Source organism: Taudactylus pleione, unplaced genomic scaffold, assembly GCF_031769625.1.
Source record: "Taudactylus pleione unplaced genomic scaffold, aTauple2 ptg000329l, whole genome shotgun sequence".
Classification (NCBI taxonomy): domain Eukaryota; kingdom Metazoa; phylum Chordata; class Amphibia; order Anura; family Myobatrachidae; genus Taudactylus; species Taudactylus pleione.
The window spans coordinates 6000595-6028463 of NW_028284730.1; the positions used below are offsets into that span (position 1 = coordinate 6000595).

The following is a 27869-nucleotide window of genomic DNA, read 5'->3' on the forward strand; positions in this document are numbered from 1 at the left end:
AGGCAAAAGTATCAAAGGCATAGAACCTAAGAAAAGTGTGGACAGAAGACCACTTGCTAGCCTTGCACAATTGTTCAGCAGAGGCATCACGACTAAAAGCCCACGATGGCCCTACAGACAGAGTAGAATGCGATGTCACCGTGTTTGGGACAGGGCGATCAGCCTGTGTATACACCTGAGAGATAGTCATACGTAACCATCGAGCCAGGGTCTACTTATTAGCTGACCATCCTCGTTTGTGAAAAACAAATTATACAAAAAGAGCATCTGAGTTTGTACGCTTCACTTATATATGGAGAGCACGAACTACATCCAGGGAGGCGTCACCACGGGAGAGATCTGTAGCCTGACCATTGACCAAAAGCATGCCAAACCCTGTAATAGATGCGGGCAGAGGCAGGCTTTCGTGCTCTAAGCATTGTTTGAATCACAGAGCTGGAGAAACCTTTAGCTCTTAAGATGGAAGATTCAAGAGCCACGGTGTCAAAGCCAGACGAGGTAAATCCGGATGCTTTCAGGGACCCTGCGTTAACAGATCCTGCCGTAGAGGAAGAGGATATGGACTGTCTAGGGATAGATTCTGTATGTCGGTGAACCAATGATGTCTGGGCCAAGCCGTAGCCACCAGTATTACTGTTCTGCCTTCCTGCTTGAATTTCTGAGAACTCTTGGGAGGAGGGAAATTGGGGGAAATAGATTCATCAGCTTGAAGTCCCATCTTACTACCAGTGCGTCCACGAATGCTGCTGATGGGTCTTTGGACCTGGACCCATACCTGGGGACCTTGTGGTTGTGACGTGATGCCATGAGATCTATGTCTGGTAAACCCCATTTGTTCATCAAGAGCTGAAACACTCCTGGGTGGAGAGACCACTCTCTGGCGTGTATGTCCTGATGACTGAGGAAGTCTGCTTCCCAATTTGAGGACTCCTGGTATGAATATTGCCGAGATTGCCGTAAGATGACGTTCTGCCAAAATCAGAACCTTTGTCACTTCCTTTATTGCTGCATGACTTTGTGTGCCTCCCTGATGATTGAGAGGCCACTGTAGTCGTGTTTTCGGACTGCATTTGGACATGCCTGCCCTGGGGCAGGTCCTGTGCCATGATCAGTGCTTAGTATACTGCTCGCAGTTCCAGAATATTTATTGGCAGATGACTTTCCATATTTGGCCATCTTCCCTGAAAGGTATGATGACCCGTCACTGCCCCACATCTGCAAAGACTGGCGTCCGTGGTGAGAAGCACCCAATTTGAAAATCCAGTATGGGCACCCTTTGTCCAGATGATCCTTTCTTAGCCACCACAGGAGGGAGAGAAGAACCTCTGGAGTGAGAAGGATCCTCTGACACTTTATTAGATGATACTGTCCGTTCCACCTGGAGAGAATCAATTTTTGCAGAGAAATGAAACTGAGTATATCCCACCATGTCGAAGGTGAATACCAGTGATCTCTGGAACTGCATCGTTGATAGAACGGTTACCCTTCACTTGCATAGCAGTTTGCGTACTCTCAACAATAGAGCCGCAATCTTGTGCTCTGGTAGACCCTTTGTGCCTGAGAGTCCAGAAGTGCTCCCAGATGTACCATCTGTTGTGTTGGAGAAGGAGAGGATTTCTTCCAATTGATGATCCAGCCGTGCTTCTGTAGACATGCTATGGTCAGCTGAAGATGGTGTTGTAAAACAACTGGAGTTTGTGCCAATATCAGAAGGTCGTCCAGATACGGTAGTTTTCTGACTCCCTGAAGCCTGAGGTAGGCCATCAAGACTGCCATTATCTTGGTAAGTACCCGAGGGGCTGTTGATAGGCCAAAAGGCAGAGTCTGGAATTGATAATGTTGCTCTAGGTCAGCAAACCGTAGAAATTGTTGGTGGGATGGCGTAATAGGAACATGCAGATACGCATCCTGAATGTCCAGGGAAACCATATTGCCAAAATAATTGACCTGAGAGTTTCCATACGAAACTTGGGTACACAGATAAATTTGTTGAGGGTTTCAGATTTCGAATAGGGCGATGAGAACTTCAGTTTCTGAACAAAAAATAGATTGGATTAATAGCCCCTTCATTGTTGTAACACAGGAACTGGTATTATTACCCCTGTCTGCAGCAGGGAATGAATGGCCTCCTGAAGAGCCACTTTTACCGCACCTGATGGAGGAATTGTACAAAAAAAACTTCTGGGGAGGATGCCTCCGGAAAGTGAGAGCATACCCCTGAGAGACCGCTTCTTGGACCCAGGCATCTGCTGTTGTTTGATGCCAGCAAACTGGAGAAGTTGGCAATATCACAGGGATTTACTACAATCTGATTACTAAAAATAAGTGATAATTAGGGGTTGGAGTAGAATTTTACGAATTCTACTCCAATTGTCCTTTAGTAACTTTTAGGTGATACTAAAATAATGTGAAAAGGGTGTGAAAACACCCTTTTTCACTTTATTTTAGTAAAAATAATGTTAATAAATAGAGCCCTTAGTGCACTCAGAAGCTGGGAAAGGATACAACGATGCTACTCTTTTATGCACATAAAACTATTTATCCGGGTTACCCCATGCCTCTTCCATAAGCTCAGTGAGTTGCTCAGATTTAGGATACTCTGTTTTGATCACCTTCTGGTGTTTAAACACTGGAGCCTTCTTACTAGGACAGTGTTGGCTAACCTTGACACTCCAGCTGTTGTGGAACTATATATCCCAGCATACCCTGCCACAGTTTTAGCATGCCCTAATAGCAAAACTGTAGCAGTGCATGCTGGGTTATGTAGTTCCATAACAGCTGGAGTGTCAAGGTTAGCCAACACTGAACTAGGAGCTGGTTCATAATCCTGAATATCTAGGATTGATTTAACTGCCCTCACTAAAGAAGCAACATCCACTGTGGATGGATGGTCCTCCTCTCCTGAGCTAGACCCTGAAAAGAACCCTGTGCGTCATCTGATTCGTCTGATGATGCGTCTGAATCTATATGCTGTGCAGACTGATAAAAAAATAACTTGTGTTTAGGCGCCTTAGTAACTACCGGTCTGCTTGCAAACGCTGACTGAGCCATACTCTGACTTGAGTGGGTAGCGTTCCTGCTAGGCTATTTTAGTGGGGTGCCGCGCCCTGCCCTATTTCTGAAGGGCAGAAAGCACCCTGCCCTCCAGCGCGGCGCCCCGCTTAGACAGCCTGTGGGTCACAGTCTCCACCCGCGGGGTCACAGTGTCCAGCGGGTGGTCAAAACGGCGGCACAGCGGTCACTGCCGGTGAATGGATGCGGCATCCATTCACTGTGACCGCAGCGCTTGGGGGCTGCCCAGCATGTCCGTTAGTGCCAGGCACGCCCCCAGGAATGACGAAGAGGGGACGTGTCATAAATATATGCCCCCTTTTCTGTGGCCATGCCCCCTATTCTGGCAGGCGTTTGCCTTCGGCGCACGCAGAAGTGCTCTAGGTCCGGCGCCCTGCCGCTGCCGGACCTAGAGTGCACACTAAGTGGGAATAAGCATCATCCAGGAAGGATGTATAGGAGGTGTAAACATAGCATGCTGTGGGTACCCCATACAAGGAGGCATTATGGGAGTAGCCATATGATCCACAAACTGCTTCATAACCTGAGACGAGGAAGACACCCAAGATGGCTACTGGTATACTGGACTGGGGAGGTGGCTCTTTATAACAGACAGCACACAAACCGTCCTTAATCAAGTCCTGAGAGGTTAAGCTTGCTAAATAGGCTTTACATGAAATCAGTGCAGGGGCCCCCTCCTGATTGCCTGCACTTTTTGACATCTCAATTTTAAAGATAACAATGCAATGTAATGTGACAACCTTCACAAATAACAATTAAATGTGACGTATAAGAAAACCCCACACACCTGCAGCAGAGGAATGAGGAGAAAAACAGTGATGGTTATAACTGACAGTCAGAAATAAAAGGCAGTATAAACCCAGCAGCTAGCAAACAGTCACATACAATACATACGCAATTTAACTGCGATGGGCACTGAATCAACTGCTCAAAACACAATGCTTGGTAGGCTATAGAGCACTATATACCTGACTCATGGGAAAGGTGTACAGGGAGACTGAGCCAAAATCTCCTGAGACCAACAGCAGCGCACCGATAGTGGACTGAGTGTGTCTCATATACACAAGGCGGGTAGGAGGAGCAACCCAGACGTGCAGAAACCTTTTGATGGGTTCGCATCTGGGTAGGGGGAGGAGCTGCCGGGGGGTGCGCCTACCTCCTCTAAGCTCTGTCAACCGACCGGGTACCCGGTGTCAGACGATATGGCCCTGGTGGTCTAGTGACGACACAGACGCTCCGAGTCCTGACTGCAGCAGCTTCCGGTGTGTGTCCTACGCCGGAAGCAAGGACTGCTGCGCATGATTCCCCGTAAGCGATGATTCGCCTTGCCTGATATCTCCGTGCGTCCGGTTGCAGTCCGGGTCCCAGCATCGCTGCTAGCACGCTCAGCCGAGACCCGCCGGAATCACCAGCTCTATTACTGGTGTTGCGGCCTGGCGGAGGTAGAAGGAGTTGCAGAATATGCGTCTTAATTCAGACTCTCAGTACTGCCAACCCAAAAACATAGAAAATATAGTAAAACATAAAAAAAAAATCTTAGGACTGCCCAAGCAGCCTCCTGTTACAAAGGTGTGTCTGAATCCTGCCGCACCAAACGAACAACTGAAGGGCTGGGGGTGGGTTATATATTGAGGAGAGCCCGTGTCATCCTGGGAGCTGAAAGCTAACAGTTTGGTGCCTGGATCTCTCCAACCACATTACCCCATGGTATCCCTGTGGATCCCTATGGACCCTGAAGAAGAAAAAGATTAGCATCTTTGTATCCTTTCCCACCTACTGAATGTATGAAGTGGGAAGTCCCTCCTACTGTGGATACTCGTGTGACAAATTTAGTCAGGAGTGCGACGTTACCTATACTATCAGCATCTTCCCTTAAAGATCCTACAGATAGAAAACTTGAAACATGTCTTAAATCAGTGTTTTTATTGTCTGGAGCTGTTACTTGACCAGCTATGGCCGCGACTTGGGTGTCCAAGGCTGTTGAAGAATGGACAGGGGTATTAGAAGATACTATACTGAATGCTACCAGAGAACAGCTGACATATATCTCCCACATTCGGGAAGCAGCCTCTTATTTGGGAGAAGCTGCAATAGATGCTGGGCTCCTGGCTTCTAAAGCATCGGCAGCTTCGGTTGTTGCTTGTAGAGCCCTTTGGTTAAGGTCCTGGAAAGCAGATACTGGATCCAAGAAGGCTTTGGAATCCTTACCTTTTTATGGAGCAGAATTGGATAGGATAGTGGCTACTCTGGCAGCCTTAAAATATGCAGGTCTGCCATAAACGGCTACATGAAAGTCTAGGATATCTTCTTTTCGGTCATTTCGCCCTCAGGGAAGAGCAAACGGACAGTCTTCCTCCATACCGTCTAGTTCTTGCAGGACCACTGAGCAGCAAACTAAGAGATCCTGGCCGGTCAGACGTCCAGCCTCTAAGCCGGACGACAAACCCTCTGCCTGATGGGGAGGGTCTTCTCCTGAGGGATCCCAGGGTGGGAGGCAGACTTCTTCAATTTGCGGACATACTGGCATAAAACAACAGACACCTGGGTCCGAGAAGTGGTCTCAGGGGTATTCTCTCACTTTTCAGAGGCATCCTCCCCAGAAGTTTTTTATGTACAAATCCTCCATTAGATTCTATCAAGGCCATTTACTCCCTGCTGCGGGCAGGGGTGATAATATCGGTTCCTGTGGTTCAACAAGGAAGGGTTATTACACCAATCTACTATGGTTAAGAAACCAAATGGGTCTCATCGCCCTATTCTAAATCTGAAATCCTCAACAAGTTTATCCGTGTAATGGGATAGATATTGACACCACCTAACAATAATATAATCACCATAGATAAAGTTCATTCAGAGTCCGTTTAGCAAGAAGTATTCCACAGTATTCTGTAATGGGGGATGATTCCTTTCCAAATCCTGTTAGTTATCTGAAACAAATGTCCTTCCCACCTCATGTATTGATCATAACCACATGGGCATGGGAGGACACAGAGAAAAAGTACAATAGTGTAGATCAGGTTTATATGACACTCTTTAATAAAATATTGCACTTACAATCAGTAGCAGAAAATCAAGCAAATAACATCCATAGTGGCCTAGCAGCAAAACATCAGTGGTAATCCTGTTTGTCCTTTTGGATGGTTCAGTAAGGATTGGTGACAGCCAGGCTCCGGATGCCTCGATCCACCACAGGAAGATATCACTAAAAAAGGGGTGCCCGCACACTTGGAGTAAATAACGTTCAAAGAGCCCACGCTTAACGCGTTTCGGACCTTAATAGTCCTTCGTCAGAAGCATGATAATGGCTCTTAATTTGTTCTTTAAATACCCTACCTAATAATAGTCACAGCTGAGTCTCCTCATTATTCGGCGGCTGTGGGAGGGTGGTTTACCTGGGGTACCCCGTTAGTGGTGTGCAGTGTTGTACCCAGAAAATTTTTCCAGCTGGTTGGCATCAAGAAGTAGCCGGGTGGGAGCCTTAATAATAGCAATAATAAAATGTTTTAAACCCTCATCTTATAATGATTTAAACTTGAAATAACATTTTATATATTCTCCTCTTATTATTAGAGGCCCAGTCGTCTGATTATGAAAAAGCTGCAAAGTCTGTAGGATCTGGTCCTTTTTATACAGCTCCCAAAGTGCCGGGTGGCAGGTTGTTTCTTGCCGGGTGGTGTACCCGCAAAAAGCAGCCTGGGGAGAACACTGGTGTGGCCATGGGGGTTGGTAGCCGGGGCGTAGGTGCTCAGTAATGCTGCCCCAGGGGAGGGGGGGGGGGTCTGGCTCCTACACTTAGTGCACACAAGGCAGTAATGTAGTTGGAATGGGGATGCGCATATAGTCGACACTAAATGTATGCAGACCAGCCAGCTTGTCCTGCAGGAGACTCCCCTCAGAATCACATGTGAAGCTATAGGAAACTAGTGTATCAGATTGGATCACCTCTGTCTGCTGCTGCTCAGACAATTCCCTCAGTCCTGCTCTATTCCTGCTGCATATATATTTACCCCTTCCCGGCGCAAAGCCCCCGTCCGGGTCTGTCCCGGTGCTCGGTGCAGTGAGAGCCATTGGAGGGGCATTGCACACCGCAGGTTCCCACATGTTGGAGACGGGACAGACCATAGCAGAAGATTATATAGATGATGTACTATACTGTTTGGCTAGAAGTTCAACAATGTATCACAGAGTGTTAAAAAAAACCTGTCTCCTTTATTAGTGCCCTGTGGCCAGGTATAAGGAATCTGGAAAGGAGCTCCATGTCCCAGCCTCTAACACTGGTAGTAGTTTGCCGTTTCTCAGGACTGTATAAATTAGCTATGGCATAGTACTGGACTTGTGTATGGCTGGCACTAAACTTTTGGCATGAAGCTGGTATGCTGGACACGGCGTTATATGTGGGCATGGGAATGTAATGAATGTTCTTGGTACAGTCACCACAACATACATACAGTGTTATCCTCTTATCTCTGTACTGTGCCATATGCGGCATGGCATACTGTATGCACTGTGCTAAAAGCTCAGATCAGAGCTGTATATCGCTCATTTAATGACAGAAATATTTGTGCAGACTGCACTGCTGACCTATGGCTATACTGATGCCTTTTTATTCAGTCTCAGAAGAAGAAATCAGGGGATTTTGGCGCTCCACTGAAGTTAATTCCTGCCCCTAACCAACACCTGAGGATCTATCCCACAGATCCAGCGCACAATATACAATACGGGCGTATGGTGTGGAAGCTGGCGCTAATTACAGTCACCTATAAGTTAGTGTGAAAACGGTGATGTTACCAGTTTATGTAGACAAGAAAAGAATATATACTTTAAAAGAAATAAGGTGGTTCTAGGTTCTTTTGATAGTATAAATATTTATGAAAGATATTGGCTGGGCACTCAGAAAACACACTAATGGTCCCACAGAAATACAATTAAACATTTAATGAAATATGAGCATTAAGATATGTTGGACATTCAACGTATGAGTTTTCTCAATCGCAAATGTTACAATATAAAATCATCCAATGATAAGTAAACAATATCTCTATAAAAAAAAGATATAGTAACTGTGTTGCAATCTAAATAATACAAAAAAATATATGATAAATAGGAAAAAATCCAATGAAAGTCCCGGGGTGGTAGGAAGACAGAATTATCTGTGGTTTGCACAGCTAGCTGCTTGTATCAGGCTTTAAATTGCTGTATTTGTAAGACAGATTTCCTTGTGTGCAGGCTACTTACGACCTCAGTGTCTCTCCGGTTTAGAAAGCCCCCGGGGGTAAAGATTATGAATTCATAATGGATATATTGTCGTGTGGGGAGGTGAATTTAGGACTGTAGAGAATGCAATGTCCCAGATGGATAAATCGCGCTCTCAGATCGCTGGAGCGGTGTGCGGCAGCAGTCTGCCCAGTGCTGGCTGAGCGTCACCCGGCATCTCCGTGTATTGAAAGTAGCAGCAAGTCCGTTTGTGTGCTGTGTTGCCAAGTCAAATTCAGCAATCCTCCACGCTAAATGCTGGGTTCAATCAGCTCATCTGCTCAGCGCGTTTCCGTGTCTCTGGACACCTTCGTATTATTCGTGTCCTCAATGATTTCGTGTTAGACCATTAGATCTTGTTCACACAATGTGTGAACAAAATCTAAACGGGGTATACTTTAAGGACCAAGCCCCAAAAAATGAAAAGGTATCTAGAGTGTACTCCCACTCACTATTCAGAGAAGGGGAAGACTCCTATAAAGGTATCTTTAGCGGGATCATGCAACTTTTAAGCAAGTACCTTATGCCTGGGATGCTTTCTTCATAAGATTGTATTTACAGAGGTAGAGGTGACATACCTCACTTACACTTATGTGTTATAATAGACCCATAAAGGTTTTTTTTTAGGTGATCAGCAGTAGTTGCATACCAGTACTCACAGTAGGTGCGGTATAGTCAATCACAAAGGGGCATATTCAATTGGACGCAAGGTTTAGCGAGGTAAAATACCTTGCGCCCAATTTTGGATTACCGTGGGTATGCACGCTCCTGATACCCGCGGTTTCCCCCAAAAAAAGTGGTTGCAGGGTTTTCAGCTCTGATAAACCTGTGCTGCATAAAATGTAACCCGCTACGCTCCCCCCCCCCCAACACTCAACACTCTGCCCCCCCCCCCCCCCCCCCCGCAGCTATTGAGACTGGAGGCATCGCGGCTGCTGGCCTCATAACTACATTCCCTCTAGGGGATGTAGTCGGCATCCCGCCGTGCGGGATGCCGACGGTCTTGATACCAGCGACAAAATCCAGGCAGATCAGGATTCCGGCACCAGTATCCCGACCGCCGGCATCCCGAAGGTAAGTATCGGGGTGTTAGGGGGAGGTAGCGGGGTTAGGCATTAGGTGGAGAGTTAGGATTAGGCACTGGGCAGGGAGTGTTAGGATTAGGGTGCAGGGAGAGAGAGGTTAGGTTTAGGCACTAGGGGGGGGAGATTAGCGTTAGGCACCGGGGAGGGGGGGTTAGAAAAATACTTACCGTTACTTCCTATGGGTGTCGGGATTCTGGCTGTCGGGATGCCGCTGTTGGTACCCAACTCCCCCTGTAGGAATAATATTATTCAAGTTGTTGTCCATAGCCGTACTTACACATGACTGTCAAAAGTTTAAAATGCTTAATCAAGACTTGGCGGTTTTTCACCTCTTTGTTGGATTTTGTTGATCCTGTTTTGTAGAAGCTCTGGGTAAATTATTGACATTATTTCCTATCAGGATGTATACATATTTACCAGACGCTCAGGCCTACTGTAGGTGATTGACCACCTGCCTTTTGTCTTACTGTGCAGAGTTTTGCTGTTCCCTCCCGTCTCCAGCCGCCTGCGATATCTGATTCACCGGCTTACCGAGTCTCGCCGCAGTTTGAGCAGCTTCTCAGTGGGTGAAGGCTGGCAGCGCCAAACTGTAATCTGCCATGCTGGCATCAGGTGAGAGTGGTTAAAGTGGACTTTTTATTCCGCTCAAAGGAAAGTTTGCCTATTTTTATATTCATTTTAGCTTTGCATGTATTTTTATTTGTACCATTGTTATTGCTATTAAATTGTTATACATGCATTCATGCCATTTTCTAGTGTACTACTGGCACTTACTATCACCCCTATAGTGAGAGAGGTTACAATGTTGTTTTGGGGTCCTATGTATGTGTACGTCTTTGGGTACAATATGCATATCTTAAATACTTCTGCTCAAAAGATGTGATTGAGTTGTGTGGGCGATGGTTTGGGATTGCTCTGCTTCTCTATCTAAAGTGTAAAGCCAATTCTGTTAACCTAAAAAAATATTACTCAAGGAGTTAGTATATTACAAACAGATGTGACCATGATTAGCATATAAAACTCCCGCAGATATTAAGAAACGACTTCTAACTTGCTGTTATCTTTATAAGTCAATAGTTTAGTGGCCATTTATTTAGCATGTTTCTGCTCTCATTTGCTCTGGCTTTGCCTCTGCAGATTCAAATGATTGCTCCCCCTATGCAATCCCATTCCCTGACAAAGTGCCAGACAAGTAAAGGCCCCCATACATCAGCATTGATTGCAGCAATTGTGCAATTTGTAATCGATTGTGTATAAAAATCTTTCCCTTTCTACATCAGGGTCCATAGGGTATCAACAGGACACCTTGGGGTATAGGCGATGACGTCAGACATCGGGCACCACAGAGTTCATTTTCAGCCTCCCAGGATGCATTGGGGTCCCTCTCCTATATCCCGCCCCCTAGCCAGGGCAAGCCAGTTTCGTAGGTACCCGGCCTGTAGTCGGATCACCATAACAGAGGGGAGCTGTAAAGCCCCTGAAAATTTCTTCAAGGCAGCTGTGGCTGCACAAGATGAGCTGTACAGCATGGACAGTCAGTACTGACGTCCATACTGTCGCTTCTACACCCCACCGGACCAGAACGCCGGTACTGATCCGGTGATGCTGGTAGGTATCTGGGGTCACAGCTAGCAGTGACCCCCAGATAACCTTGACTGTGGCCGGATTCAAGGGGGCAGGTAAGCGACGGGGTCCTGCGGAGGGTCCCCGCCGATAACAGTCTTGTTGTCTCCAGGCAGGGGGCTCCCTGGGGACAGGCATGTGCGTGGAGCCAGATACCCGTTCCTGTGCTTCCACTAGACCACCAGGGATAGTGGGCTGCGGCGGTGAGGATACGCTCCAGCGTCCCAGGGGTTACTAGCATGCCAGGGGAGCGTGCCTTCCCAGTCTGACAGCCGGCGCCTCCCCCGTTACACAGTGCCTCTCCACAGCGGTTTGGTGGGCTGTGTTCAGCGTTCCTCCCCCGGGCTCACCTCCACTCTGCTCCTCGGTAGCCATTTTATTCAGATGTGCAAGCGCTGCTGGACGCTGAAGCTGGTGGCTGTGTGGTCCGGGTCCCCCCACATACCTCTCCTTCGAGCTAAGGTCAGAGTATGCAGCACTGTTTCCTACCAGGCTGCGTGTCTGTGTAGTTGATCATAGTGCTGGTAGTGCAGAGAGTTATTTCTGCATTGTATGTGACTTAATGCTAGCGCTGTTGACTGTACTTTCACTATCTGTCAGCCATTTTACTAAACCTGTCCTTTCTCTGCTACAAGCCCTTGGGATGCTGCAGGGTAGTCATTGCCTCACTATAAAAGCATTTATTTGTGGGGGAGTCACATACACTCCATTGTACTCATCATGTCTGAGAGTGAACGTGATTTTCTCCTACTGCTAAAGTGTACCACATGTAATGTACCAATAGCGGAGGGTGGTGTAACCACTGAGGGTTTATGCAGGGCATGTTTTCTGATATCACGCTCGCTTACTGTCTTTGCGCCTGTGCAGGAACCACCCTGGGCTTGTTTTGCTAAGGCACTTACAACCCTTGTGGGTCAGCTGACCACACCCCCTGTGTTGCCCCAAATGGGGTTATCACAGCAGTCTGTAGTGTCATCTCCCATGCAGGGGTTCCCCAGGCAGCTGATGGTACCCCAGTGTCTCCCACTTTCAACCCCCCCAGGTCTCGCAAGAGCCTGCGTGGGTAAATTCACTGTCCAATACGGTACAGCACCTAACGGACGTTTTGTAGGGGGAGTCATCATTGAGGCCTGCTAAGCGGCCTTTAGTGTCTCAGACGGCTCATTATGATGAGGATGACATGACGTCTGATGACGGAGAGGTTTTTGACTTTTCAGACCAGGAGCCCCCCCGTACTAAGGAGGCGGAGTCGAAGTCTAAAATATATATACCAGGCCTTATACGGGCTGTCCCTGCGGCCTTGGTTATTGAGGATGATGACCCCCCCACGTGGCCAAATCCAAATATGCCTTCTTTAAGGATATTAAAGGTGATGTCACTGTATTTCCTCTATCTGGTCAGTGCTACATTGCCCATGCCCTCCATGTCCTCCCTAAAAGATGTTACGGATCACAAGGTTGAAATATGCCTAAAATCCATTTATTCCCCTGCGGGGGAGGGGGGGGGGCAGGGGGCAGGCATCCAGACCGGCAATGGCCATGTGCTGGGTAGCCAGAGCTATGGAACGCTGGGCTGATAGCTTGGAGACGTCTCTAGACGCTGACTCGTCACCTGAGCAGGTGGAGTTAGTGGGTAACTTCAGAGACATGGCCACGTACATTAATGAGGCAGCCTTAGATATAGGTTAAATAAATGATTAATAGTGGTGCGCTCTGGGGCAATTGTGATATGTGGATAATGGGCCCGAAAAAAATGAAGGAAAAAAAAAATATTTTAAAAGAAAGGAAAATGTCCAGCTAATGTCTCAACATAAAGTCCTGACTTGAATCTGTAGACAGTTTGTTCTTAGAATTATTTAGACAACTGAATAATGGCATGCGTTCCTAGTCCCTGACCGGGAATGTGTACAACAAAAAATCCTAGTGTCTCTTATGGAGTAGGATCTTTGGATAGTCTCAGAAAATATGTAGCTCTTAACGAGTTAATTTCGTGATGTCTGTAGGATGGATGTTCTTATATTGTGCTTTATGGTAACATACACCTCTTAATCCGCATTCCACCTCAAATATAATACATGGGCACAGTATCAGGGATCATGGTGAAAACAATTGATGCAGGTAGGTAAGAAATGGATTGTACTTACCCAATATGTAGTATCGCTCCTGCTGGTTCTCCTTGTCCCGGTGCTCCTGCAAATGCTTCTGAGGGTGCTTGATACGTGGGGTATGCTGCTGCACACTAAGTGTTGTGGTACAAATTGTAATGCAGACTACAGTCTAATAAAACTTGATTTTATTCTATGACTCAAACGAGTCTCTAAATACACATCCTGTACACAGGAATCATGAACTCAAAGTCACTAAAGTATATGAAAAGTTCTCTCATAAAAAGTCCGCAAATCGGATGAAACGCGTTGGGCCACGCCCCTTACCCACATGATTTTTTTATGAGAGAACTTTTCATATACTTTAGTGACTTTGAGTTCATGATTCCTGTGTACAGGATGTGTATTTAGAGACTCGTTTGAGTCATAGAATAAAATCAAGTTTTATTAGACTGTAGTCTGCATTACAATTTGTACCACAACACTTAGTGTGCAGCAGCATACCCCACGTATCAAGCACCCTCAGAAGCATTTGAAGGAGCACCGGGACAAGGAGAACCAGCAGGAGCGATACTACATATTGGGTAAGTACAATCCATTTCTTACCTACCTGCATCAATTGTGTTCACCATGATCCCTGATACTGTGCCCATGTATTATATTTGAGGTGGAATGCGGATTAAGAGGTGTATGTTACCATCAAGCACAATATAAGAACATCCATCCTACAGACATCACGAAATTAACTCGTTAAGAGCTACATATTTTCTGAGACTATCCAAAGATCCTACTCCATAAGAGACACTAGGATTTTTTGTTGTACACATTCCCGGTCAGGGACTAGGAACGCATGCCATTATTCAGTTGTCTAAATAATTCTAAGAACAAACTGTCTACAGATTCAAGTCAGGACTTTATGTTGAGACATTAGCTGGACATTTTCCTTTCTTTTAAAATAATTTTTTTTTTCCTTCATTTTTTTCGGGCCCATTATCCACATATCACAATTGCCCCAGAGCGCACCACTATTAATCATTTATTTAACCAATTTTTTAGAGGTTGGGATACCTCTACCAGTGGAGCAGCTAGGGACAATTCCAAGACAGGATTGAGAGCGCTATATACCCCTTAATTTATTACAGCCTTAGATATAGGGCTCCTCGCATCCAGAATCTCCTCAGCAGCAGTGGCGGCTCGCCGCACCCTATGGTTGCTCTCTTGGAAAGCGGACGCAGATTCCAAAAAGTGATTGGAATGCTTGCCCTTTAATGGACAGGTCCTGTTTGGCCCTGATCTGAACAAAATTGTGGCCACACTGGCAGCAACTAAGTCTGCGTGTCTGCCATCGGCAACAGTCCCATCAGGGTCTGGTACTTCGTCCTTTTGGCCCTATAGGGCCCAGGGTAAGTCCAAAGTGCAGTCCTTTCCTAGGCAGGCAGGGGCCAAGAAATCTGCCAAGCCAAAGAAGCAGACCTGGAGTACAAGACGTCCTACTCCCAAGTCTGTCGATAAGCCTTCAGCCTGACGGGACAGGCCTCCCCTTGGGGGACCCCAAAGTGGGAGGTCGGCTTCTTCAGTTCACCCAGTGCTGTTGTCTCACAACAGTGGACTCTTTGGTAAGAGAAGTGGTCTCTCAGGGGTACGCCCTCTAGTTCCGACGGAGGCCTCCCAGCCGTTTTTCACCACGTGCCTTCAGTCAGACCAAGACACGGCCCGGGAATTCCAGAAGGTACTCCACTCTATGCTCCAGGCTGGAGTTATAGTACCGGTCCCGTTGTCCCAGAGAGGATCGGGGTATTACTCCAATCTTACTCTGGTACAGAAACCCAGTGGGTCTTACAGACCCATCCTCAACCTCAAATCACTCAACAAATTCTTGAGGGTTCCTCGGTTCAGGATGGAGACCCTGCGTTCCATCATTTTGGTGATGGAGCCTGGGGATTTTATGGTGTCGCTAGATATTCAGGATGCTTACCTGCATATCCCCATTGTCCCAGCACACCAGCATTTCCTCAGGTTTGCAGTAGGAAACCAACACTTCCAATATCAGGCACTGCCCTTTGGTCTGGCAACAGCACCTCAAGTGTTTCCCAAAGTCATGGCAGCCCACCTGCGGATACAGGGGGTCCGCTTGTTGCCCTATCTGGACGACCTTCTGCTGTTGGCACGGTCTCCAGAGATCCTTCAGCGCCATCTGCAATTGTGACAGTCTCTGTGTTGCAGGCTCATGGCTGGCTGATAGACTGGAAGAAGTCATCCCTGGTGCCATCACAGAGGATGCTCCATCTCGGAGCCCTGTTGGACTCCCAACATTAGAGGATCTTTGTGATGGAGGAAAAGATCTCTGCATTACAGGCAAAGGTACGCAGTTGCCTGCAGAGTTGCCGGATGTCTATTCACTCGACAATGACGTTACTGGGATCCATGGTGTCGATGTTCGACATGGTGGAGTTTGCCCAGTTTCACTCCAGACCTCTGCAGAAGTGGATCCTGTCCAGATTAAATGGGTTTCCCCACCGGATAAGGACACACAATGGTGCTGTCACCGGCGGTACGTCTGTCATTAGCCTGGTGGCTGCAGACTACTCACCCGAACATTAGGCACCCCATTTGGATTGCATACTGGGTCCTTCTGACGAGAGATGCTAGTCTCCGAGGTTGGGGAGCAGTGCCGGGTCGACACTTCTTCCAGGGAAGGTGGACGCCAGCAGAATCTGCGCTTCCAATCAATATATTGGAACTAAGGGCAGTATTCAAAACTCTCCAACAAGCAAGACATGTCCTCCACAGAAAGCCCGTGCAGGTGCAGTCGGACAACGCCACCACGATGGCTTACATAAACCGCCAAGGAGGAACCCGCAGTCAGGCGGCCCTGACAGAGGTGTCCCACATTTTAGTGTGGGCGGAAGGCAATCTTCCTACCATCTGGGCAGTGTTCATACCAGTAGTCCTCAACTGGGAAGCAGACTTTCTCAGCCGTCAAGACATGCATCCAGGAGAGTGGTCTCTTCACCAGGAGGTGTTTCAGCTACTGGTGAACAAGTGGGTCCTTCCAGAGATAGACCTCATGGCCTACCGACAAAACAACAAGCTTCCTGTGTACGGGTCAAGAACAAGAGACACAGAGGCACTTCTGGTAGACACTCTGTCGGTCCGGTGGACCTTCCAGTTTGTGTACCTCTTCCCTCCATTCTCCCTTCCTCGAGTGATTTGCAACTTCAAGCAAGAAGGCGGCACGCTCCTGCTGATGGCTCCAGCGTGGCCCAGACGACACTGGTACTCAGATCGCAGGAGCCAATCCATAGACTCTCCGATGTGGTTGCCTCTACGTCCGAGCCTATTGTCTCAAGGTCCTTGCCATCACCCGGACCTGGGCCGTCTGTCTTTGACGGCGTGGCTGTTGAGACTGTCCTCTTGAGGTCCAGGGGTTTTTCCAGCTCTGTTAACACCATGCTCGGAAGCCGGCTTCTGCAAGAATTTACTACAGAGTGTGGCATACTTTCTTTGAATGGTGTCGACCTAGAGGCTGTGATCCTCAGGTTTTTAGGATATCCAAGTTTTTGGCTTTCCTACAAGTGGGCTTGATCACGGTCTTCGCCTTGCTTCACTGAAGGTGCAGGTTTCCGCCCTCTGTGTGGTTTCAGTGTAGGATTGCTACACTTCCTGATGTCCACACTTTTATGCAAGGTGTACTTTGCATACAGCCTCCCTTTGTTCAACCTGTGGCTCCTTGGGACTTGGCTGCGGTCCTTAGGGCTCTCCAAGGACCGCCATTTGAACCACTGGGCTCAGTGGATTTAAAATGGCTCTCAGCTAAGACTGTGTTTCTTCTGGCCATTGTCGCCCCCAATTCCTAATTTTTCATAGGGACAGGGCAGTGCTGCGTACTCGCCCTGGGTTCCTACCTAAGGTGGTGTCTAGTTTCCACATCAATGAGGAAATTATAGTACCGGCCTTTAATTCCCCAGACCTATCTGCTGGTGAGGCCTCTTTGAATGTGGTACGGGCTCTTAGGATTTATGTTGACCGTACCAGTTCATTTAGGAAATCGGGCTCTGTTTGTCCTCTATGGTTTCCATAAGAAGGGTTTTTCCTGCCACTAAGCAAACCTTGGCAGGATGGATTCGCATGACGATTTCTGAGGCTTACATTCACGAGGGCCTGTCTGTACCATCCTCTCTTAAAGCTCACTCTACTCAGCCTGTGGGTCCTTCATGGGCAGCTCGCCGTGGTGCCTCTGCAGTACAGCTGTGCAAGGTAGCCACGTGGTCTTCTGTCCATACCTTTGTGAGGTATTATGCATTTGATACCTACGCCTCTCAGGATGCTTCCTTCGGGCGGCGGTTTTTCCTTCCAGCACAGGAGCATCCCCACACTTAAGGGATCCTGCTTTGGGACATCCCCAAGGTATCCTGTGGATACACTTTGGACCCTGATGTAGAAAATAAGAGAGATGGTAAGAACTTACCCTTGTTATCTCTATTTCTACGAATTCCATAGGGTTCCACAGGACTCCCGGCCTGTCGCACCTGTAGTGCAGATGGGCTTTGCTCTGGTCACCGTTTTTTCCGTCTCCCTCTGGTGAGAATGTGATTCTTGTGTGTTCCAGACTTTTTTCTCTCACTTTCTTCTCCTCCGGCCTATGGCTTGTTACGTAACTGACTTGCCCTGGCTAGGGGGCAGGGTATAGGAGAGGGACCCCAGTGCATCCTGGGAAGCTGAAAATTAACTCTGTGGTGCCCGATGTCTGACGTCATCGCCTATACCCCAAGGTATCCTGTGGAACCCTGTGGACTTCGTAGAAATACAGATAACAAGGGTAAGTTCTTACCATATCTCTTATTTTTTCAATCGATTGTGGCAATTCTGCAATCGATTGAAAAAGGGAAAGATTTTTATACACAATCAATTGCTGCAATCAATTGCTGATGTATGGAAAGAAAATAAACTTTAATATAGCTGTACCTGGTATTAATTATGTGGTCTTAGATATGTTAATGCTGGATTGTTTAGTAGTCATTGTCTTAGAATATGTTCCACAGCTGAGTTGGATGTAAGGATAATGGAGAGTGTAAGTTGCTAGCCTGAAATACACCACAAGACTTTCTGCAGAGTGCACCCCAAATCTACACAACCTCACAAAGGCCTTTTCCACTTTGGGGAGTGTGGTGAGATGGATGTTCCTGCAGGTCTTGCTTACATATCATGTGCCAACAATACCCACAGCTGCATTTATCACATGTGGCATCTAATAACATGCCTAGGGTGGCATAAATATATTATGTTTTTTTATACTTTGCTTTTTCTTTGCTTCTTTCAACAGCAGAGTAATTGTTTCAGGTCTCTGGGGAATAAAACGGTGTAACCACCCTACTTCCCTTATCCGTGTCAGGTAACCCCGCCCCCAATGGGTCTGTAACATGCCCACTCCCGCATAGCCTATTTTCATGACCACAGCTTCCAGTCTTCATTGTTTAGTGGTGGTTCTGAGTAATGGAGTCCCCTAGGCAGTGAGTGCGCAGAACTCTTTGTAGTTGGTTCTCTGAGCTGGGACAGTGGCTCTGGTAGGCTACACATGCATAAACCATCTCTTTATATTTGTCACCTAACTGCTGACCAAAGTAATGTGCTAAGTTTGACACATAACCATAACCCTTTTTTTGTATTATCTCTTGTTGATTTACACCACGAATGCTCTGCATTAGTTATTGTGGGGGTGCCTTATGCGACGTGACCCTGCCTCCCTCTTGTGATATCACAACCATGCTCCCAAGTGGCACCACTATGTAATGAGGTACAAGTCTTTCCCAACAGGAACATTCTAATTTGCCTACACACAGCGATTTTTATTTTCACGATTTGCCCGATTTTGACATCGTGTAAAATATTCCCAAATCGTGAGTTTCTACTCACGATCGCGATGCCGATGCGCGTCCCTGCTCGTCGTACATCGCATCTTCAGATCTGCCGTGCTGTAGGGCAGATTTGCCAATCTGGGACACAATGCACTGGATGCACGATAGATCTGAAGTCAGATTGGACATGTTTTTACTCCAAATCGTGACCACGACTGCCGGGGAGCTGCCTGGGGAGAGTTCAGGGGAAATCGTGCCTCAGGTTGGATTGGGAACACATCGCTATGTGTGTAGGCACCTTAACAATGTTGATGAGTTTTTTTTACATATTTGAGTTAAGTTTTATTGAGTACACTTCAGATGACAACAATCGGACCGGACACTAGGCTTATGTGATCTGTGTTGTGTTAGTGGTGCTCACAGTGCGCACATTATATTTAAATCAGAATGTTGAACATGTTATCTGTAGACAAACTGTAATGTAACTGTTAAACTGTACAATTCCAGGTTACCTGTACAGGAAGGAGAGCCCAGAGCCAGTGCTCATGATCAAAATCGTGGTTGGTTTCGTCGTGGCTCCTCATACAACAAAAAATGGGAGACTGGCAGAGGAAGACAAAACTGGAAGCAGCGAAAAAATGGGAGGCCAGACCGAGCGTTTTATGAAGCTCGAGGGAAACCGTGGAGGAAAGGCCAGGATGAGCACAGAAGTCATGGAATGGGAAGAGGAGAGGAGGAAGCTGGAGAGTCATTAGGGAGGGAGAAACAGAGGAGGAGAGTATTGGATAAGCATGGTGGTGATGAAAAAAGAAACGCACAGGGTCTTCAGCAACAACAAATAGCGGGAAAATTATTGGATGAAGCAGGGATGGGAGCAGGTGTACCACAGGGAAGGGAAGAGGAGCAGGATGTGGGAGAGAAGAAATCAGATAGCCAGGGTGTGCCTGTACAAAATCCAGGTAGCCAAGAGGTGCCAGCTGTGAACGAACAGAGCCAGGATGTACAGGAGGGAAAGTGTGAGGCAAAGAAGAGAGCTGATTGTATGGATGAGGCTGTGGAACTAGTGGGGGACCAAGAGGTGCCTGAGAAGAGCGATCGTAGAGCTCAGGAAGGTGCTCAGAAAAGATCACCCTACAAAGCAGAGATAGAAGAGGGACTGTGCCATAATCAAACCAAGAAGATATTAGAGGACCAAGAGGTATTGTATAAGAAAGCAAGGGGCCAGGTGGTGTCTGGGGACGGGGCAGTGGGCCAGGTGGTGTCTGGGGACGGGGCAGTGGGCCAGGAGGTGTCTGGGGACGGGGAAGTGGGCCAGGTGGCGTCTGGGGACGGGGCAGCGGGCCAGGTTGTGCCAGTGGACAGAGACCTGGTCCAGGAAGTACCAGATGGCAGCTCAGGGTACCAGATGGAACCACTAAAGAACTATGACAAACCAGAGAAGGCAAAAACAGTGTTTCCAAGTAAGACACAGATGAGAGCGGTGGTTCAGGATGAAACAGGGACAGAACATGCAGAGTGTTGTGAAGATAAAATAAATACATTTCATATTGTGGTAGATCATTATTCCACAGGGCTATTACAGGAAAGGGAACGGGTGGAGTGTAAGGAAGAGGAGAAATGCATACCTTTGGTGGAGGAACACATAAACAAGGATGAGAAGAGGGAGAACATAACTGAATCAGTAAAGAATGGAAGCCCAGATTTAGAGAAGGGAACAGCAGATGTCTGTGACACTAGGAGTGAGGGATGGAATCTGTCTAGGAATGAAGAGAAAATAAAGGTGCTTTTAGAAGTGGGTGAGGAAGATAAGACAAATAAGGGGGAGAACTCACCACCAGAGACAGGAGACAGAGTGGAAGATAATAGTGGTGCAGAGGTGCCCATATCGCACATGAAGACCGAGGGAGGAGAGCAAACCGTGACAGACGTGCCCTCAGCAAGCAGCCATCCCAAGGGGACAGCTGTGGCAGAGCCAGTGCACAGTGCTGAAGACCAACAGAAGATACTGGAGCAAATCCTGACAGAGGTGAGTACTGATATATTTGCATTGAGGAGTTACCTGATGATGGTGGGGAGCACGGATTTGTGTTAGAGCGGAGACATACAGGGCAGTAGCTGCACATGGTATACCATATTGGCCATGAATATGCTGCATAGGGCGGAGAACAGTAATGATGATGAGGAAGAGTATAACCATGGACAGGAGTTACCCCAGATAGATGACAGAGGAAGTCCTCAGGTCATTCAAGCCAGGGTTAGGCAACATTCAGTAGGCCCCATTGTTCCATGCAGCGATGGCTGGGTAGTAGATAGGTAGGGGCAGGAAATCTTGCCAAAGGCGGCAAAAATAATTACAGGCACTTTAAAGAGCTGGTGATGGTACTGGAGAGATGTTTACACATCCAAGTGTCCATTTTCTGACGTTTTATTACCAATAACTATGATTGATGAGACCGTGCCTACCTCTGGATTATTTGGAGCTACCAAGTGTGCCAGTTGCACCCCTAGTTTGAATACTGAGGAAGGGAGAAGTTACCCCAAGACGGATAACAGAGGGAGGGTGAATGATTAGCATCAGCACATCCAACTCTTTACTGCCGAATTCTACTAGGGTATAGATCCCTCGGCTTGAATGTGCCTTTCTGGCTATTTAAAATTCCTGGTGTGTCAAGGTATATATAATATTAGGAGCTCATTGATAAAAAGAAAACCTACAACTTGCATTTATGTGTAGTAGTCCTCCTTAATGTTGTTGAGCAAATGTAGCATTCAGTAACTTGATATATTCCTATATGAATGACATTCAAAGCTAGCTAGTGCCACCTTGTGGTAAGATGAGGTAAAATCAGGGGGTTATGTGGTTGTATAATTACATGTAAAATCCAGGACAAATATGCAGGGACAAACACAGGATTTCTACTGGCAGCCCACCAAGGGATACATTCGGGCGCTATGACTGCATATTGCAGTGCGATCGGGGGCGGTATTGTCATGCCCAGATCACATTGCAATAGCGATCATTAATAAATGGGGGCTTAGATGTGGTAGTAGGATGTGGGCAGCATTCTGCAAACCAAGTCACCTGCTCTGCGTGTCATTGAGCCAATTACAGGAGTCTGGGGGATTGGCAAAACAACCTGGAAATACATGTACACATGGTCTCCTTATACACAGTCCAGTCACATTATTTATATATTACCAGTTATTTATATAGCGCACACATATTCCGCAGCGCTTTACAGAGAATAGTTGGCCATTCACATCAGTCCTTGCCCCAGTGGAGCTTACAATCTATATTCCCTACCACATGCTCACACACACACACTAGTTGTTGGGAGCCAATTAACCTACCAGTATATTTTTGGAATGTGGGAGGAAACCGGAGTACCCGGAGGAAACCCACGCAAGCACAGGGAGAATATACAAACTCTGCACAGTTAGGGCTGTAGTGGGATTATTATGACCACCTCCTACATTTGACATTGGCAGCGTGTTGCCCATGAAGTAAGGTGTGCGATAGGCCATCTGCGCTCATATAACTCGTTGCTGTCAAGGGTAAAAGGGGCGATTTATCAGAATTGCAAAAAGGGGTGATTATTGGTTTATCGGGCCAGGGATGGCAGTGTTTCTGTAACAGCGCAGTTTGTGAACGGTTCCCGTGCTGCTGTGGTGAAGGTGTATCGTGACTGGACAAATGGCACCATTGCGAATAACTGACAAGGAAACTGCGGAGCGCGACATGTCATTGATGTGAGAGGTGAACGTGGGCTATGCAGGTGCGTGAGGGCCGACCGACACACTACAATGGAGCAGCTCACCGTCAGAATGAACCTGGGGACCACCAGACGTGTGTCTAAAACGACAGTTCAGCGAAACCCAGCTGCGTATGGGGCTCTGAAGCAAACGGATGGTCACTGCACCTATGCTAACGAAGGTGCATTGGTGCAAAAGGCTTAAATTATCACTCCTGTATCGGAATTGGACCTCCGCTGATTCCTGAAGGGTTACCTTCTCCGATGAGTCACGTTTTCTGCTTCATCGAACGGATGGACGTTGGCGTGTCAGGCGAGAAACATCGGAGAACAAACACCCTGCAACCATTGCTGGAAGAACACAAGCTGGTGGTGGCAGCGTTATGGTCTGGGGAAAGTTTTCATGGCTTTCTCTGGGCCCACTCATCCATGTGGAAGGCACCCTCAACCGAATTGGTTATGAATCCATCCTTGCAGAGCACGTACACCCATACATGCTGATTGTCTTCCCTGAGGTGGATGGGTTCTTCCAGCAAGACAATGCGACATGTCACATGGCTAGAAATGTCCGACAGTGGTTGGACGAGCACGACCAAGACTTCCAAGTACTTCTCTGGCCCCCTAATTCCTCCCAGACTTCAACCCAATTGAGCAACTGTGGGACCACCTCTATCATTGTGTTCACTCTATGGAGACTCCACCACGCACCCTCCAGCAGCTGTGGGATGCACTGCAGTCAGCACAGCCCCAGATACCTGTGCCAACCTACCGGCACCTTATTCAGTCACTCCCAGCCCGTCTAGCTGCTGTCTGTGCTGCACACGGCGGTTACTCTGGCTATTAGCTGGTGGTCATAATAATGTGACTCAACTGTGTACATTGGATAGTGCATATTATACATTATTAACAATATTAATGGTCTATAGCAGTGTACCCCTAACGTTGCATGTTTTCCGTTTCTCTGGGTTTATGCACAGGTGTATTCATTACTTGCTAACACATTTTAAAAGATTCATGGGTGGTGGTAATGATTTCATTTGTGATACTGAGGTGATCTGTAAAACATGCAGCTGTAGTAAAATCATAAATATACTATTGCTGTTGTGGTCATGGTGTGGGCCGGGGAGGGCGGTTTCCAGTTGCCTGTGTTTAGCTATGACTTTGATACCAATGTAGGATACCAAGCCTATGCTCGGTCTGTGTGCAGTCCGCTCTGGGTAATGTGCAACTTCACTGCTTTTACCTATAAAACCCATTTTTCTGCTTCCCGACAGATCAGTGCCCACGTTTGTGAGAAGGATATCCACATCCAGCCCCTGCTGGGGGATTTCTCAGAGTTTACAGAAACGCAGGTGGATCGGGGGAGATTTGGGCACATTATCGAGGTGTATGGCTTCTCTGCCGAGCTCCGCACAGAAGATCTGATAGAGCCCTTTACAGAGTACAGGTAATAGGGATCACTATGGGACGTGTAATCCGCCTGACTGCTGGAGCATGCTGAGCCTTGTAACTAATCAGCGACAGTAGGAGAGCTATGGGATTGCCTATGCTACTAGTAATACATAGTACTATAACAGCTGTAAGACAACCATTCAATAGCCATTGCTACAGACTGATGTCTTAGAAGTTGGTGTATAGGGATCATATTGAACGGCTTTGTCTCTTCATATAACCAGTCTCTCTTAAATGTAGCTAAGAGAGGGGTAAATGGATTAACCAGTTTTATTTTGTTCCCCACAGAGATAAAGGCTTCCAGCTGAAGTGGGTGGATGAGGCTCATGCGCTGGGAATATTTTCCAGCCCTGAGGACGGTAAGATGTCATTGTGATGATGATAATGCTGCGGGAATTACTCTTCTTTGCGGATGCTTTTCTCAGCTTTTACCACGTATGTAATATTATCTGTGGGAAGAACTATAGAAGAGGCCAGTCTGTGAGTCTTGTCCGTCTTCTCCCTGTCTCCCTGTCTTGACCGGCTTACTCTGTCTCCCGTGGTGTGATCGTTTAGCCCTTGCCGTGCGGGACAGTAATGATCTGAGTGCTGGGGCCGCCGGGAGCGAAGCTCCCTGTCCCCAGCATGGAGCACTTGGCTGCTCCCTGCCCCGAGTCCTCTGGGGCTCCGGAAGCCAGGCGCCTGGTCCCCAGTGTGGAGCCCTCACTGCCGCTCCGCAGGAGATGATCCGGGGATGTGGCCCTGGCAGTCAACCCCCACCCCCGTGCATCGCGCCGGTGGTTAACACTGCCATCGCCACTCGGCCGGAGCTCCACTCCAGCAGCATGCGGCGCTTGAAACAGCTGCATCAGGGGTTAAATCACAGCGCTGCCGTGGCCACAGAGCGGGTCCGGCCGTGACAGCACAAAACACATGTAAATGTATTACTGCCTAGCGCCGGTAATACATTTAAACATGGCGGCGCCCTTTGTCTCTTTAAATTTGGCGCCGCTAGCACAGCGGGTTAACCCTTTCAGTGCTGCGGCCGCCATTAGCCTCGTGTGGCCAGCCTCCGGCCACAGGTATCCATTAAAAAATATTTTATTTTGACACAAATCAGTTTTATTTTGGACACATAAAATAACTGCAAACTCCCAGTATTACTCTCTGATAAAAATTGTTGTGCCCCTTGCTGCTGCTGGGACACTGACTGTGGGGTTATGTTTCATCCCTGGCAGGTTGTGCAGTGAAATTTGGCGGTCCCCACAGCCATAGCCAGTATGAGAGAGAGAGAGAGATAGAGAGGAACCCGGGACACTGGGATAGAAACATTTCTCTGTGTAAATTACATACAGTCTTATAGGGGACAAAAAACAGGCACTTGGCCTAATTCTGAGCTGGAGCAAAAAAAAAAGTGTCCCCCTGAGTGAACCATGTTCCAATTCAAGGGGGGGCAAATACATTTATTTATTTTTGTATGCAAAAACCTAAATCTCTCTGCAGCGCCGTAGAGGTCAGCGCCAGGGGTCGGGAATGTAGGAGGTGTGGTCTAATTGGGTGTGGCCACACCCCCTACAAAAAAATTATGATTAAAATTGTTAACGATGCTGCACAGGGGGATGCTGTTTGTACCTCTGCCAGGGGCAGATCTAGTAGGTGCAAACGCTCCACCCCCCCCACCCCCGCATCAGCATCATAACTTGTTTTGGCAAAGAAGAACCATGTGCACTAGAGAGCAAAGATTTCTTTCACTGTGCACTGCCATCTTCCTGAAATGTCACTGGGAAGAGGGCGCCGCAGAGGAGGGGGGACCCGCTTGCCGGGTATAATTAAGTATACTCTGGGTTGAATCGATTGCCATAGAAACACTGTAATCCAGAGATCTCACCATGGCCGCTCACCAACAGTAGCTGAGCCTGCAATCAGTATATATTGCCCATGTATCACTGTCAAATGTATCCATAGTGGTGGTTCACTGAGTTGGGTATGGAATGCCGGCGCTCAGGATCCAGACACTGGCATCCCGACAGGGTTTGGATACCGACACCTTCAGATAAGTATCCTAACCCTACTCATAAACCTAACCCCCCCCCCTCCCTCCCTGCAGCCTAAACATATAACCCCCTAACCCTAAACCCCACAGCCTATCCCTACCTCTCCCCCTAACCCCAATACCTACTGTCGGGATGCCGGCTCCGGGATTCTGACTGGTGTAGGATTCTGGGCACCGGTATTCTGAGCGTCTGCAGCCCAGCAGCCGAGATCTAAACTACATCCCCTTTCACCTTATGGGGTTTAGCCCGTTTTCATGGTAACAATTCCTCATTCTAGCACATGAATTTACAAAAGATGTCTCTACCCTTTAGGCATCGCAGAATGATGGAACCTTTGCTGTAGGGGGAAGCTATTGCTGATACAAATCATTGAAATGTTATTGAGGTGAAATATCCCCGGATTGCCTGAAGGTGCCGCTGTTAAGGTGGTTAGAAGACACCGCACAGGCCGTATTACTTTAGGTTATGTCTCCATGATTCTACTCAGTCATTCCTAACCCAGCCCAACAGGCACTGCAGACGTTACAGGTTTTTGTTGTCTTCTGTCAAGAATAACAGATCCATTTACCTATGTTACTTATTAGGTCTGCCCCGTTATGTCTCTGCTAATTAGCCCAGCGCTATAGACCCCTCTAATACACCGTTCATACCAAAATGCCAGGTCCGACCCGCTTCAGAGCTGCTCAGACCCCTTTCACACTGCACCTTAAATCTGGGTTATTCTCTGGTAGATGTTCACACTGAACCCGTGCGTGCCATTACACATGGATGATGTTCAGGCTCACAAAGATGAGGTCATAAGAAGTGGGTGGTGACTGCTCCGCAGCTGCCAATCACTTCATTTTAGGCTGGACCCAGGTTAAATGACCCGGGTTGCATCTTTCACACCGCACTTTTACCCAGGTCAGTGCCGCATTCAACCCTGGTAGCTACCAGGGTCAGATTCCTAGGTAACAGGTCAGATTCCTAGGTAACACAACCCGGTTTGACCCTTTCACACCAAACCTGGACCCAAGTTGCCCCGGCAATAACCCGGGTTAAAAGTTTGGTTTGAAAAAGGTATTAGTCTAGTGTCAATATCTGATAAAGCACCACAACAGGTTGCTGCATAGACGCTTGTTATGGAAACCTGCATTTTGCTACCACTGTGTAACAATTGCCCTCTCTTACAGCGTATGCCGCCTCCCGCAGGATGCACCCAGCTATGAAGTTCCGTCCCCTGTCTCAGGGCAGCCGTCAGGCTAAGATGGGGGCATATGAGCTGACAGGTGAGACTGGGTCTGGTTGTTGGTGGCTGCATGGGGACAGAATTTGTAGTAAGTGACCTCAATGTTTACAGCACCAGTATAATACCACCTACAGTCACCCCCCCAATTCCTTCTGTAATGTAAAAGGCACTTTTCCTGGTTTTACGCAGCCCTGTCCTGCATTTTCTGTCATGGCTGTTACCAGATACAATATTTATTGTCTATTACTGCAGGTGGTCAGTACCAGTATGTATTGTGCATTACTGCAGGTGGTCAGTACCAGTATGTATTGTGCATTACTGCAGGTGGTCAGTACCAGTATGTACTGTGTATTACTGCAGGTGGTCAGTACCAGTATGTGTTGTGCATTACTGCAGGTGGTCAGTACCAGTA

At 47.5% G+C, this 27869-nt stretch overlaps 1 protein-coding gene across 5 annotated transcripts in view; it reads left to right on the plus strand.

The window, feature by feature from the left end:
• LOC148509295 (uncharacterized) overlaps positions 1 to 27869 on the plus strand; it is a 43895-nt gene that overhangs the window by 4778 nt on the left and 11248 nt on the right. For all 5 annotated transcript variants that reach the window (XM_088443363.1, XM_088443369.1, XM_088443367.1 and 2 more), the window contains exons 3-7: positions 9885 to 10022; positions 19500 to 21018; positions 24019 to 24191; positions 24485 to 24555; positions 27402 to 27497. In XM_088443363.1, coding sequence (XP_088299489.1) covers positions 9885 to 10022; positions 19500 to 21018; positions 24019 to 24191; positions 24485 to 24555; positions 27402 to 27497 — 1997 coding nt within the window. The remainder of the gene's footprint in view (positions 1 to 9884; positions 10023 to 19499; positions 21019 to 24018; positions 24192 to 24484; positions 24556 to 27401; positions 27498 to 27869) is intronic.